The 15578-nt window shown below is 39.5% G+C and overlaps 1 protein-coding gene across 3 annotated transcripts in view; it reads right to left on the bottom strand.

The window, feature by feature from the left end:
- Positions 1-2804: 2804 nt before the first annotated feature.
- Positions 2805-15578, bottom strand: part of rph3aa (rabphilin 3A homolog (mouse), a) — a 50013-nt gene continuing 37239 nt past the window's right edge. For all 3 annotated transcript variants that reach the window (XM_085414534.1, XM_085414536.1, XM_085414535.1), the window contains exons 9-16: positions 13278-13352; positions 11681-11790; positions 11465-11591; positions 9558-9611; positions 6290-6441; positions 5780-5861; positions 5597-5693; positions 2805-4148 (exon numbers count right to left, since the gene is read on the bottom strand). In XM_085414534.1, the coding sequence (XP_085270660.1) occupies positions 4015-4148; positions 5597-5693; positions 5780-5861; positions 6290-6441; positions 9558-9611; positions 11465-11591; positions 11681-11790; positions 13278-13352 (831 nt within the window). In that variant the 3' untranslated portion in view covers positions 2805-4014. The remainder of the gene's footprint in view (positions 4149-5596; positions 5694-5779; positions 5862-6289; positions 6442-9557; positions 9612-11464; positions 11592-11680; positions 11791-13277; positions 13353-15578) is intronic.

Genomic DNA, 15578 nt, shown 5'->3' with positions numbered 1-15578 from the left:
ATCGACAGATTCCAGGTCGATTTTAAATGAGAAGAGGAGGAGGGGGGTGGTAGAGGAGGAGGAGGGTGCTCGGGTGATCCGGTGGTACTAAAATAAACACAATATCCAAACCACCCATGTGACCTGTTAGCATAGCCAAACACTTTACTCCCGCCCCCACACAGCCAAGCAAGGACACACACACACTATCTGTCCCACATCACAGACAGTGACCATGATACACACTATTGACAACACTCACCAAACCCACCCAGACACATACCCACAGGCAGCACGCTGCTACCAATCTACAAATGTATCTTTAAAAGTGATAGACACGCCCCAAAAACATTCTGACAACCTTATCAGTGTTTTCTGACTGACAGATGGAAATCTCTTGGAACTCCTGGGAGATTTGCTTTTATATTCAGTCCTTTCTCACTTTCTCCAACCTATGTCAAGACAGAAACTTTTAAACCATAATCCAAAAGCCTGCCTGCTTTTGGATTATGGACCTTTTACTACTATTTCTCAATCTTTTTTTTTAATTGACCTAAAGTGAAGCACTGCCCTCTTATGATCTCTAATCACAGGTTATGTCATTAGTGTTAGGTACACTAGGCTGGTGCCAGATTCTGTTGTGCTTTTAATCCTTTATGGGATAAATTCAACAAGCTGTTAGAAATATTCCTCAAAGATTTTGCTCCATGTTGACAGGAGCTGTCAATTACACATCCATGATGTAACTCTAGTTCAACCACATCCCAAAGGGGATCTGTTGGTTTGAGATGTAGTGACAGTGGGGACCATCTGAGTACAGTGAACTCATTGTCAAGAAACCAGTGTCAGAAGATTTGAGCTTTGTAATGCGGAGCGTTATCTGGCTGGAAGCAACTATCAGAAGATGTATGGTTATAAAGGTCCTCAACAACACTGAGTAGTTAGGCTGAGAAGTTTAAATGGTACTCAGTTTATACTAAGGGGTCCAAAGCATGACAAGAAAAAAACTCTTGATAATTTGATGCAAACTGTAGCCTCGGATTCCTGTTCTTAGCTGCCAGAAGCGTCACCTAGTGTGGTCTTCTGCTGCTGTAGCCCTTCTGATTCAAGGTTGAATGTGCTACGCATTCAGAGATACTCTTCTATATACTTTGGCTGTAATGACTGGTTATTTCAGTTACTGCTGCCTCTCTCTCAGCTTGAAGCAGCCCGTCCATTCTTCTCTGTCTGCTGGCATCAACAAGGTGAGAACTGCTGTTCAGTGGATATTTTGGGAGAGATAGTTGAATAGGAAAACCCCAATAGAACAGGATCTGAAATATTCAGAGCTGCCTGTTTGGCACAGACCAACAAGCATGCTTTGTTCAAAATCACTGAAATCACCTATTTTGATGCTCAGTTGTAACTTCAGCAGTCCTGACCATGTCTACATGCAAAATGCACTGAGTTTCTTCCATGGGATCTGCAGGTTACATATCGTTAGCTTCATAGCATAATTGCCTAAGTCATTTGACTAAGTCAATGACTTAGGCACTTATGCTATGAAGCTAACGATATTTGTGTTAATGAGGCGTTAAGCAGGTGTACCTAATGATGTGGCCAGTAACTGTATTGCAGTGAGCAGCCCAACCAGGCAGACTGTTCTCTTCAAGTGTGCCTAAAATAGTATTTGAGTGTTGACATAGTTTTGTGATAGAGAAAAATATAATCTGTAATCTTATATAATCCGTGGACCCAGAAACATCCTCACCTACAGAAGATACTTGAACTAAAAAAATGAAAGACCACAGATGGCGTTTTGTGTCCATTTGACCTTTTTTTTCCACTCCGCTTGTCTCGTTCCAGGGTCATTTTGTCTTTTTTAGCAGCTTTTATTTTATTTTTCAATGACTGCCACTCTCTGTAGTCCTTTTGCATCTTGTTTTTGCAAGCTTGCATACTTATGCTACATTGCTCTATTTCTTATGATTTTTTTTTGTTCTTTTTTTGTGGTTGTTTTGTTTGTAGTCATTGAGTCTCCCCTTGCGATTTGTGTCTTTTTAACCTCTCATTATAGTAGGTTTCCTCTTTGTCTATTTTATTGTCATTTCACCTCTCTTTTGGTGATTTTGTTTACTGTTGTGGTCATCTTTTATCCTTTTTCTCTTTTTCTGTTCTCTGTTTGCTTCTTTTATTACCAGGTCATCTGTCTTTATCCCTTCTTGTGATTTTTGTGTCATTTTGTGTCACTTAGTAGCCATTTTGCATTTTTATAGCCATTTTATTACATCATTGTTGTCTCTCGTGTGTTGCTCCTGTGATTGTTTTGCTTATCTTTATATATTCATTTAGTCTCCTTATCTTTTTGTTGTAATGGTCTGTAATGTGTTTGTGTGTTGACATTTTTTGCTCTTGGTTTTTGTGTTTGCATTTTTTTTCTAGAGTCAGTAAAGTGTTCTTTGCCATTATATAGTTTGATGCAGACCTTTGCAGAGTTTCACAGCTTAATTCTACACAGCCTTTTGCTCTGTCTGAAGGTCTTGGAGTTGAAATGTAAATATTGGAGTTCTTGCCAGGCCTATCTTTTCAGCTGTGGTAGAACCTTTCTGATAACATCAAAAGTGAGATCATAGCTCGTAGATCATTCAAGATCAGACTTTTTTAGAGTGTAATGAGTCTATAAACTTTCCCCCAGTTAGACAGAAGAAGTTTTATCAGGAGAAGTCAAAGTTCACAAATTTTTCAGCTGCGTGTCTGTCTGAGCTGATTGGTTTGAACCTCACCTGATTCAGACAAAGTTTATGCCATGTCATACACAACAAATGCCGAGCAAGTTTCATCAGGTCTTTATTTATTAGCCATGTGTTGCTACAGACATGCACCAATATCAGTACAGACAGGACAATGTTGAATATGTAACTGAAAACAACCTGCAAATGTATATAAGATATACCCGTGGAGCAATATTTCATCATATTCCAAAAACAGAACTTCCGGTGACCAGATATTCCACTTTATGTGAGACTGGACATAAAGTGGAACCCTTACTTAAGCCCTTAACTCCCTCTTCCTATATATTCATATATTTAGACAATGTCACACATTTTAATTAGTTCTATTAGTTCTTGTTTACCAAACTCATCTCCTAAAAGTCTCACAAAAAATAGAACAAGAAAAATGATCAATAATAGATTTGCCAGTATATATGGATGAACACCTTTTCAACTCCAAAGATGAATACTAGACAGAACAGTGTTGTCCGTTTAAATATTCTGAACAACTGAACATGAGGTATAACCCTTAGTCTCTGGGTTCAAATTCACACAGGCCACATTGTGCCTTTCCCCCACATTTAGTTTCCTAGGATCTGGTCAACCTAACAGCCACTGCATAATTAAACTTGTTTTTGAAATAATCATTATTATAATTTCATGCAGAAACATTTTAGGTTGTTGAATACTCCCCACATGCATGGAAGAAGGTGATGTAGCGACCATGAAGATATGGAAAACAGTATGTTATCTGCATGTCACATGCAAAACAAATGATTGTTCACTGCAGTGCCTAACGTAATATTTAACAGATGCATAAAGCAGAATAAATATGTACCACAACACATGAAAATAAAAACATAACACCCATACCCAAACAATATGGAAAATCAGATGATAACACATGACCTTAGGTGACATGGATACATATCAATATCAGTATGTGTAAGTTCTGTAGATACTTGACTTGATGACGAAAATAAAGGGCTGTTATCTTGTCCATAAAACACGATAATCAGTTCAAACATTACTGCATGTCAGAATATTTGTTTATAGTCTGATACAGTTTATGATATGATAAACTCCTTTTGACAAAAAGCATAAAGGTCAACATCCATGTTGGTCACAAAAAACAATAGTGCTTAAAATGAAGCTTTCATATAGCATTTTGCAGCAAACTACATTGAAAGCAAGAGTACATTATTTGTCTACCTGCACTCATGGAAGACATTTTACAGAGAGATATGGAGAAAAAAATACAGACAAGAGTTGAAGATTTTAACTTTCAATCCTCAAACTGAGTGGTGTTGTCATTTAGAAGAACATGCCAACGCTCAATCTTCTTGTCTTTATTCTTGAGGCATTCATACCAGTGCTTCAAACACTCTCCTTTAGCCTGGATGCCTAACTGACAGCCACCTGAAGGTAGAAAGGAAACCATTATAAAAGATGAATATTTGTCTATTTCATTATGTACAAGCTTATTTCTAAATTTATAATACTTGCAGTGGCAGCATGTTCACATCTGAGGGTTCCTAAAACAAGGCAGATGTATAGCTGTGGGCTAGGCTTTAGAATTGTGTAGTGGTCAAACTGTGCTAAGATCAGTCAATGGTTTTCTGATAATTGGCCAACTTCTATATAAATTGCCTGGACAGAAAAATGAAAATCTTTGTGACACTAATAAGTCTAATAATGCACAACATTAGGAGCTTACAGAATTGACTGCATGTAAAAGACAGACACAGATACGTGGTCTTATAAGTGAAACCTATGCAAGAAGGGCTTCAAATCTTTGTCTTTGAACTCGCCAGCAAGGGGGTTCTCTGGTAGGAAAAAAAGTGACGGTTATATATGTCTGTGGGCAAACAATTCTCAGCAGTTCCAAGTGAGTTCATGGCTTTTAATACTGGTTTCAAGTTATACTAACTACAACATTAAGTTCTTTTTATAGTTTATGGTACTTATTAGAGTCAGAAAAGAGGATAAACCAGAGCATTCTTATTAGCTAACATCCTGTGATTGACTACTCATTAGAACACTCAGATCCACCCCTCACTTTCAACATCCAAAACACCATGGTGATGGCAGTTACAACAGCCAGATTGTGGCTTCATGACTGGACTTAACTAACAAATACGTGATACAACAGTGGCTACATCAATACAGTAGTGTAACAAGTGTGTGCCCCCTTCCCGATTTCCTAATGTTTTTCATATTTGTTGCACACATGTTTTATATCATCAAACAAATTTTAATATTAGCCAATGATGTCCTGAATGATTGAGTTGAGCTCAATTTCACTGTTCACTGCTGTCTATCAAAACATCCTGAAGGAGAATGTCCAGCCATCTGTTCAAGCTGAAGGGCACTTGGGTTCTGCAGCAGGACAAATGATCCAAGACGCAATAGTAAGTCCACCTCTGAATGGCTTAAGAAAAACTAAATGAAGACTTTGGAGTGGCCTAGGCAAAGTCCTGATCTGAACCCGATTGAGATGCTGTGGCATGACCTTTAAAAGGTGGTTCATGCTTGAAAACTCTCCAGTGCGACTGAATTACAACAAGTCTGCAAAGATGAGTGGCCCAAATTTTCTCTGATTGGTAGTTATCGCTAACGCTTGATTGCAGTTGTTGCTGCTAAGGGTGGCCCAAGCAGTTATTAGGTTTAGGGCACAATCACTTTTTCATTCAGGGCCATGTACGTTTGGATTTTTTCCCTCTCAATAATAAACACCTTCATTTAGAGACTGCCTTTTGTGTCTAAATTTGTTTGATGATCTGAAACATTTAAGTGTGACAAACATACAAAAAATCAGGAAGTGGACAAGCATCAATAAGGATATGTGATCAAAGTTATTAACTTACCAATAAAATCATTGGATTTCCCCATGTCATAGTCCCAGACTGAGATGTCAAGTGTTTTCTTGGCTAGCTCACCATGCTTAATTTCATAACTGAACTCCTATAACATAGTGACAGAAGAAAGTTTATTACAAAACTGTGAGTGAAATCTGGATGGGCAGAAAATGGCAAAATCCGCAGACTCACCTCATTAAACTCTGGGTTAAGTGTCTTCTTTTTGATCTGTGTCTTGTTTTTAGCTTTCTTTCCCATGTCTGGCTTGAGACATCTATCAAAGAGGACAGAACAACAAAGTTAAAATGCCATCCCTTGGGAATGAAGTTCAAGATTTCTGGGAATGTTTATTTACTTTGTTGAGCTCACTGACTTTGCTCGAAAATTTAACATCTATTTAAATGTTAACGAAGCACATTTCAACAGTTAAGTCAGATTAGCAGTGATAATCATAATCAGAAGTCTATTTTGAGTTTATTCCATATTTTTAACTTTGACGGGTCTAGGCTAGTTAACTTAAGAAACTGTCACTCCAGCTTCATATTTACTGAGGAGGCAAGATGTGTTACTGATACTTGTGTCCAATTCTTAGCAAAGCAAAGTAAAAAAAACCAAACAAATGAAAAAAGGATTTCCCCACTGTCATAGAGAGTTTATCTATGTAGTGACATTAGTGCAGATGCAGCTGGAAAAAACACATACACTTTGACAAACGGGTCAGAGTATCCATTGGAGTCCATTGCAGCCAGGTGAGCACATCGGACCACACCCACTATCAAATGACTCTGCTGGCTGTTGTACATCAATGATATCAAGATACGGCCCCTCTCCTCTGAGTTTTCAACTTCTTTCAGCTGTGAACACACATGCGTAAGTGACATGTACCAAATAACTTTAACATAAATAAATGAAAACTATTTCAACAAATTTGTCTTTGTAGTAAACACACTAAAATATGTCACTGGGATAAATCTCTACCCAAAAGTTCACCATGGAGTTCCACAGGGTTCTGTCCTAGGACCTATGTTTTACTCTGCGATGGCTGGAGAATTTGCATCTGTCTGAGATGTAACTAGAAGTACAAATGAGGATAAAACTATGAACCCCGTTATGAAATTTTTTTTTTAAGTAAGTTCTGTTAAATAAGTTCCTCCACATCTGATGGTCTTCAGCATAGATCTTGGTTTTCAGGCACCCCACAGATTTTACACAAATCTTCACATATTATTTTTTCCTCATGAGTCCTTCCACCTTGACAAGATTCTCTGTTCCAGATGCATTGAAGCATCCCCACAGTACAATACTCTTAGTGTACTCCTAGTGTGTTTCACAATGTGGATAGTTGTCTTTGGGTTGTGCGCCACTTCCTTGTTTCTCTAAACATAAGCAGTGTCACTGTGACCAAAGAGCTCTATTTTCAGCTCATCTCACAAAAGGATGCACGCAGTATCCAGCATCCATAATCTTTCTCCAGCCTGTGTTTACTTAGCAAGTTTTAGCGTCATTTCACTTGAGACTTCATCTCAAGCCACCAGTTGCTTTCTATTACAGAAATGTTGGGATTCTCTTTTTAATACAGTAAAATCTTGAACCTACTATGTAAAGCACCATGTTCTTGCTTTGTTTATTTTTTTATATAGTGCCAATATGAGTTGAAGTTTTTCTCTTACTGAACTGAAAACTCATAGTTTTTGCCTGGATAGTGATGCAACCACTTTCATGCCTTATTTGAAAGACAATAAACCACAATTTGAGTATCTACTGAGGCAAAGTGTCCTGTTCCCAAAATCACATAGTAAGATATCTGTATAACTTACTGAAACTCATCAGACCAGTTTTATGTAAGATAACATGAGACAAAAGGATTACTGGGACAGAAAAAAGTGAGATCTACCATGGCTGTTAAATGAATATAACTGATGACAGAAAAAGTAAAATAAATAAATAAAAAATGATCAGTAACATCTGTCTGATATAATTAACATAGTATGTGATCAGGTCATTGTCTGGCACAAAGGCAGTGCACAGCAGTGGTTAATAAGCAGTGGTAATACTTGGCTTCACCATAAGAGCTGAAGCCGGGGAATCTGAAGAAACTACTTTAGGCTACAGTACATACAGTGGGGCAAAAAAGTATTTAGTCAGCCACCGATTGTGCAAGTTCCCCCACCTAAAATGATGACAGAGGTCAGTAATTTGCACCAGAGGTACACTTCAACTGTGAGAGACAGAATGTGAAAAAAAAAAATCCATGAATCCACATGGTAGGATTTGTAAAGAATTTATTCGTAAATCAGGGTGGAAAATAAGTATTTGGTCAATAACAAAAATACAACTCAATACTTTGTTGGCAATAACAGAGGTCAAACGTTTGCTATAGGTCTCTACCAGGTTTGCACACACAGTAGCTGGTATTTTGGCCCATTCCTCCATGCAGATCTTCTCGAGAGCAGTGATGTTTTGGGGCTGTCGCCGAGCAACACGGACTTTCAACTCCCGCCACAGATTTTCTATGGGGTTGAGGTCTGGAGACTGGCTAGGCCACTCCAGGACTTTCAAATGCTTCTTACGGAGCCACTCCTTTGTTGCCCGGGCGGTGTGTTTTGGATCATTGTCATGTTGGAAGACCCAGCCTCGTTTCATCTTCAAAGTTCTCACTGATGGAAGGAGGTTTTGGCTCAAAATCTCACGATACATGGCCCCATTCATTCAGTCCTTAACACGGATCAGTCGTCCTGTCCCCTTGGCAGAAAAACAGCCCCATAGCATGATGTTTCCACCCCCATGCTTCACAGTAGGTATGGTGTTCTTGGGATGCAACTCAGTATTCTTCTTCCTCCAAACACGACGAGTTGAGTTTATACCAAAAAGTTCTACTTTGGTTTCATCTGACCACATGACATTCTCCCAATCCTCTGCTGTATCATCCATGTGCTCTCTGGCAAACTTCAGACGGGCCTGGACATGCACTGGCTTCAGCAGCGGAACACGTCTGGCACTGCGGGATTTGATTCCCTGCCGTTGTAGTGTGTTACTGATGGTGACCTTTGTTACTTTGGTCCCAGCTCTCTGCAGGTCATTCACCAGGTCCCCCCGTGTGGTTCTGGGATCTTTGCTCGCCGTTCTCATGATCATTTTGACCCCACGGGATGAGATCTTGCGTGGAGCCCCAGATCGAGGGAGATTATCAGTGGTCTTGTATGTCTTCCATTTTCTGATGATTGCTCCCACAGTTGATTTTTTCACACCAAGCTGCTTGCCTATTGTAGATTCACTCTTCCCAGTCTGGTGCAGGTCTACAATACTTTTCCTGGTGTCCTTCCAAAGCTCTTTGGTCTTGGCCATGGCGGAGTTTGGAGTCTGACTGTTTGAGGCTGTGGACAGGTGTCTTTTATACAGATGATGAGTTCAAACAGGTGCCATTCATACAGGTAACAAGTGGGGGACAGAAAAGCTTCTTACAGAAGACGTTACAGGTCTGTGAGAGCCAGAGATTTTCCTTGTTTGAGGTGACCAAATACTTATTTTCCACCCTGATTTACGAATAAATTCTTTACAAATCCTACCATGTGAATTCATGGATTTCTTTTTCACATTCTGTCTCTCACAGTTGAAGTGTACCTCTGGTGCAAATTACTGACCTCTGTCATCATTTTAAGTGGGGGAACTTGCACAATCGGTGGCTGACTAAATACTTTTTTGCCCCACTGTATATACATACATCCTTCAGATAAAACCTGAAAATAAGCAAATGCAAGATACATCGAATAAAAGAACATAAGTAACATCAGTATAGAAGATGCCTGTAAAAGGAACAGTGGCCTTAAGTATATTACCTGATTTTTATTTGAAACTGTGTAATGTTATATATTTTACATTTACACAAATGTAGCTTATATGTTTTAATTTCTATTTTTTAAATACGTATATTAACTAATGCACAGTGGTAAGATCTATGTGAAGGTCTTACATCATCCTCATAAAGAGCCATGCCACGGATGGATCCTCCTACAGCCTTCTTCACCTGCACAGAGAGCAAACCATCATCATTATCATCATCATCCTCATCATGATTGAAGCTAGAGCCTTTATCATTAGTTTGTGTGTATAGAAGTAAAATAGGAAATGTCCCTGTTCAAGGACTACTTCAGCATTTCTTAGTATAAGAACTAAAACCCGGGAAAACAGCTATTTAAGCACGGTTAAAGATCAGTAAGTAACATGTTGTATCCCATTTCCATAGACCATACAAAACTTAAGGTGTCAAGCAGAATCCAGTCATACTGTAGAAAATGCTTTCCTGTTTCCAGTATTTATGAGAACTTTTCAAACAATTCGTCAAAGACTTTCACTTCTACAATGTATGGCCTGCAAACTATATGGACAAAGTATTGGGGTACCTCGTAATCTTTAATTTCAGGTTTTGTCAGTGTGCATGCCACAGGGTAATAAAACTGGACACCAAGCTATGCATACTTTTTCCATATACACTATTAAGTGTATATGTATGCATAAAGTACAAAATAATACATTTTATCTCTTCAAGTGTCTAGCCATTTGTGATTAAAACATTCACGTTTAGATCCATTTAAGGTCCACCTGAAGATGTTCAGTTTTCAATGAATAAAATGTTATTATATGAGCACTATAAATAATAACTGTTTTAAAACAGCTGCTCTGGTGGTTAATCCTACTAGAGGATCAGCAGACAGACCTATCACGAAATTATACATACCGAGAATTCCATTTATACTAGTGTTTTTAAAAGGGAACTAATACATTAGATGTATTCTTGGCCACCAAAGTAGTTTTTGTCAGGGTTCCTGGGTGGTTCACCAGCTGTATTCAGTTCATGTTCAGTTTATGTTCCACATTCATATTTCCCGCTTCACCGTGCCACCCCTCTGTTTCAGTGTCATTAGTTCTACTTCCTGTTTCATTATGTTCAGCTGTGTTCTCACCGGTCCCTAATCATCATCATTAGCCAGTGTACTTAAGTCCTCAGTTTCATCCTGGTCTTTGTCGTCTCATTGATGTTAATGTTGTCTACTCTGTACGTGTGTTCAGTTCAGCCAGTCATTTCAGTTCAGCGAGCCATCTTATGTTCAGCTCACCTGCTCGTCATAATAAGCACCAGCCTTCACCTACCTGTGAGTCCAGCGTTTAGGTCCTCCTTTCCTAGCATCCACACAACACCCCTGACAGTTTTGGGTGATTTGTGGTTTTAAAAGATTCTCATTTGTTTTATACTGAGCCTTGGTGCAAGCTCTCAGTTCATTCACTATCTGAAACAAGCTGTTTTAACTCGCTCCCCCCTTAAATTCGATTTCTTTTCATTTGTTGTCCCTTAAGCAAGTTTAAACCGAAGCAAAATGGGACTTATGCAGCTATAGCCAGAGCTGTGTCCCCTTGGTGTCCCTGAGGTAACCACTTACACTGTAATGAGTAATCTTGTGGCCCAGACTGACCACGTACCTACACCAAGCGGAAAATGTGAAGATTTCACTCGATTGCAAAAGTACTTTATGCCTTTGGAAGCAGCAAGTTACTAGTGCTTTACTAAAATGTCTAAGGAAAGAACAAGATAAGATGTTCTGAACTGCTTTGTCATCCTCTAAGATGCTGTTTTGCACCAAAATACAAAACAATGTGTAACCTTCATTTCAGATAATGTGTGACTCACAGTTTAAAAACACTGGCATCTCTTGTGATCTGTACTCATTTTTGCATCTCATGTACTTGAGCTGTGCTGTGAGTTCATCTGCCAGTGCTGAGTTAAACTTACAGAAAAACAGTAGCTAACTGTGTGCCTTATTAAGCAAATATTTAGAGCAGGTCAAAACCTCATCGTATTGTCGGTTTTGCCCTCAGACTTACTGGGATCACTCTCTCCAAACAAACACTGAAGTTCTTCTTCTCATTAAATTTCAGTTTCTTGAGGGCCACTCGTGTCTCTCCTATGAATTCATTGTGTCCAAACTTGTCCTCGTCACTCACCGAAAGCCTGCAAACAACAAACGATGCACTCCATGAAAGCTTTTATTTTGATATAAGTAGCAAATCAGTGTTAAAGTATGTAAAAGTCGTTCATACCGGAGGGTTTTGCGTGACATTTCTTCATCTGTGATGCCATGGTAAACCAGGGTTTCATTCCAAACAGGATTCAAGGTGTTTTTAAGTGTCTTGGTACGAAGCTTATTAGACTAAAGATAAGAAATTCAGATGAATTTCTCAAGTAATAAAAGAAACTGAGGAATAACTGAGAACCAATGCCCATCAGAACATCAAACACTTAGCTCAAAGCAAACTGATTATTCTATTTCACTCAAAATGACACAGTACTCCTATCAGCGATGTACCAGCCAACCTAAATTTAAGGCTATGAGCATTAGTCAGTTTGTTATTGCAATATTATATAATATAAGAGCATTTCAAATCAAATAAATTCACCAAAACACCATCTTCTCAAACAGGATTGTCATTAGGAGCTTTCTAACACTGTATTTACATTTATTGGGTCACATTGCGTACATCCCATCCTCCAATTTCCTGCTAATGTCAATTTCTGTTAAATTAATACAGTTGGTGAAACAGTTAATCAATCCTCTGCTGAATTTATAAATTTTCTTAATTATAAAGAAATGAACAGTCTTAACATTTCCATCGTAGCTTAATTTTAACGGAGAGAAAAATCCAGAAAAAAATCACACATTTTTTCTGTTTGCAAATTTACAAAACCCTCTGAATCTTTACGGTTTTTCAACTGCTCCTCGGCAATTTGAAGCTATGATCTCTCCATAGATTTTTTAAATAATTGAAGTCTGGCGACTGGTGTGGTCACTCCATGATCTTAATGTGCTTCTTCTTTAGCAACTCCTTTTGTTGTGATATGCTTTGGGTCATTGTTATGCTAGAAGATCCATCCATGTGTTTTGGCTGAGGGAAGGAGGTTGTCGTCCAAAATTTTAAGGTTCCCTAATGGACAGGTAATCTGTGTGTCTTGTGGGTGCTGCAATATTTCAATTACAATCTAGTGTCTTACCAATGGTGTTCTGGGTGACTGTGGTGTCAAATGTCTTCAGATCATTAACAAGGTCCTCCCATGTAGCTTTTTGGCTGATTCAGCACCTTTGTCATTATCATTCTCACCAGGTAAGATCTTGCATTGAGCTTGAGGGTGACCGATGGTCATTTTATAGTCTTCCATTTCCAAATAATTGCATCAGCAGTTGTCACCTTTTCACTAAGCTTCTTGCTGATGGTCTTGTGACCCACTGTAGCCTTAGCGCAGGTCTACAGTCTTCTCACTGATTTCCTTTGACAGCTCTTTGTTCTTGCCCATGGTGGTGGCGAGGTTGGAATGGAAGAAACTGATTTTGGGGACACGCGTGCTTTATAACAAATTGAGATCAGGAATATCTAAAAAATGATTAACTGATTGACTGTAATCTGAGAGCCACACAGGTACACAGCAAATCTGTGGGAGCCAAAATTATTGGGGTGGGGTGGGGGGTTGAATTCTGCAAAATGTACAAATTCAGCAGGGAATCAAATAATTACTTCCTACCCTGTATATAGGCAACATTTTCCTGGCTATTCTGCCATATTTATTTGTACATAAAGATTAGCTTGTTGTTTTTAAAATCTTACTTCTTAAATGAGTAAAATAAATAAGTAAGCATGTAAATACCTTACTGGCTCCAGGTAACAGGTGCAGCTTAACATATGGGTCTGCAAGTCCATTTGAGTCCATTGCTTTTAAACCCTGAAAAAAACAAGAAACACAATGCTTGGATTCATTCGAGATGAAAATATTATTATTATATTATTATTTTTGTTTGTTTTTATTGTTAACGTCTCTCTTATATCCCATTTTACCTTGTTCTGTCTTGTGTATACACTGTATTTAAATATGGATGTAAGTTCAGGGTTTGAAAATGAAGCCTGCCAGAAGTGTTTTAAACCTCCCAGTGACCAAAAAGAAGGCTTTGTGTAAACAGCCTTCAGCTCCTTTGTCTCAGTAAACATTTTTCTATAGATTTTATGGCCTTAATCATCCATCCATCCATCCATTCGCTTCTGCTTATCCTTTTCAGGGTCGCGGGGGGCGCTGGAGCCTATCCCAGCTGTCATAGGGCGAGAGGCAGGGTACAACCTGGACAGGTCGCCAGTCTGTCGCAGGGCTAACACACAGGGACAGACAACCATTCGCGCTCACATTCATTCGCACCTAATAACAATTTGGATTATCCAATTAACCTATCCCCACAAGCTGCATGTCTTTGGACGGTGGGAGGAAGCCGGAGTACCCGGAGGGAACCCACGCAGACACACAGAAAGACCCCGGCCTGATGTTGGAATTGAACTCAGGATCTTCATGCTGTGTGGCAACAGTGCTAACCACCGTGCCACCGTGCTGGCCTTAATCAATAGTTTCAAATAACTTCAAATCTTCTTGAATACAACATCATGTGTAGTTTCTAAATTATGGCTCCCATTAGTGTCTACAGTGATGACAAAGCATTGCATGCTCTATGTGACCCACTTTGAGATTGACAAGTCTCAAAGTAGACTCAGTCTCTGTGCTTGTGACATCGGGTTTCAGAATGCTCAATGAAAACATTAAGCTCCTTATTTCTTCTTGTCTATTCTCATTTCTTCTTGACATGGCATGTCTTGTCCCAATTGTCCCTTCTTGTTCTTCTTGTCTCATTTTGTCCTGTCCATTATTAGTTTGGTTGGACCTGAGATGTTTTGTTTTGGCACATATTTTCCTGTGTTGTATTGTGTCCTTTTGTCTTCTCCTTTCAAGTACTCGTTTACCTTGTCCCACTTTATAATTTTTATGTTGTTGCTTTTCCAGCCATCACCTTAAATGTTTTGTTTTGTCTTATCTTCTATATGGTCTGTTTTTATGAGATGAGATGAGATGAGATGAGATAGCCTTTATTTGTCAGTTGCAGGTCTTTTGCCCACAACCGAGATGACAGACCTTGCCGACCATACATACAATACACAAACATCACATTGGGGAGACAGGTCAGGCTAGGTAGCGAGGAAAAAAACATCGAAATGTGTAACACAAAAGGATAATACAGGAATGCACAGATATCAACACAACATAGCACAATAAACACAGACAAGCAACATGGGAAAGTGTTCCAGTGTGTACATCTGATCTGGGATCGCTGCAATCTTCGACTGCGCCTCCAGCTGACCCGATGTCCACATCAGAGGGGAGGTAAGTGTTGGAGGTGGCGTTGGATCCGGGGTAGGGAGGGTGATGCGTCAGTGAGTGCTTATCAGTATCAGTATATGTATGTGTGTGCGTGTCCATAGTTCAGCTGAGACAGTGTCCTTCGCCCTGCCAGGCTAAGTAAACAGTCTTCCAGCCAACCCAGGTGGCCTTGCATGGAATGGGAAGGAACAGACTCAACACAGTCGTTATCAGGGAGTTTTTGTTCGGCTCCAGCCTTGAGCCCACAGCTGGCGCCAAAGGGGTAGCTGGATTGTGATGGTAATTTTTCTTTTGCAACAACTCGTGAGAATTTCAAAGCTGTTCTTTAACACTCCGACACTGGTCTCTCAATCTCCCGTTGGAAAACCGCGAGCTTCCCCATGATGGTATCAAACTTGCGTTCCGTGGTGTTGTCATTCTTTTGCTCAGAGAGCCGATTCTGAGAACTCACGACTGCAGTCAGCTGTTCCACGATGTAATCCAACTTAACAAAGGTGTTATTCTTAGCAGGCCTCTCCTTGATGTAATCCAATGTACACTCAGAGGTGTTATTCTGAGTATTCACGGCAGCTGTAAGAGTCTCCAAGGTCTTATCCATGCTGCTCTCAATGAGCCTGTTCTGAGAAGTTGCGCCTCGTCCCATCGTTTCAATCCCAGCAGGCAGCCTTGGGGGGGTTTGAACAGCCGGTTCCGCTTTCTTAATTCCAGTGTTGGGGAGTAACGGAATACATGTACCGCCGTTACGTATTTAAA

This window comes from Rhamphochromis longiceps, linkage group LG7, assembly GCF_057381845.1.
Source record: "Rhamphochromis longiceps isolate RC_006_pf linkage group LG7, R_longiceps_female_GT1.1, whole genome shotgun sequence".
NCBI lineage: Eukaryota > Metazoa > Chordata > Actinopteri > Cichliformes > Cichlidae > Rhamphochromis > Rhamphochromis longiceps.
The sequence above is the reverse complement of the archived record's forward strand: the minus strand, read 5'-3'. Positions and strand labels throughout refer to the sequence as shown.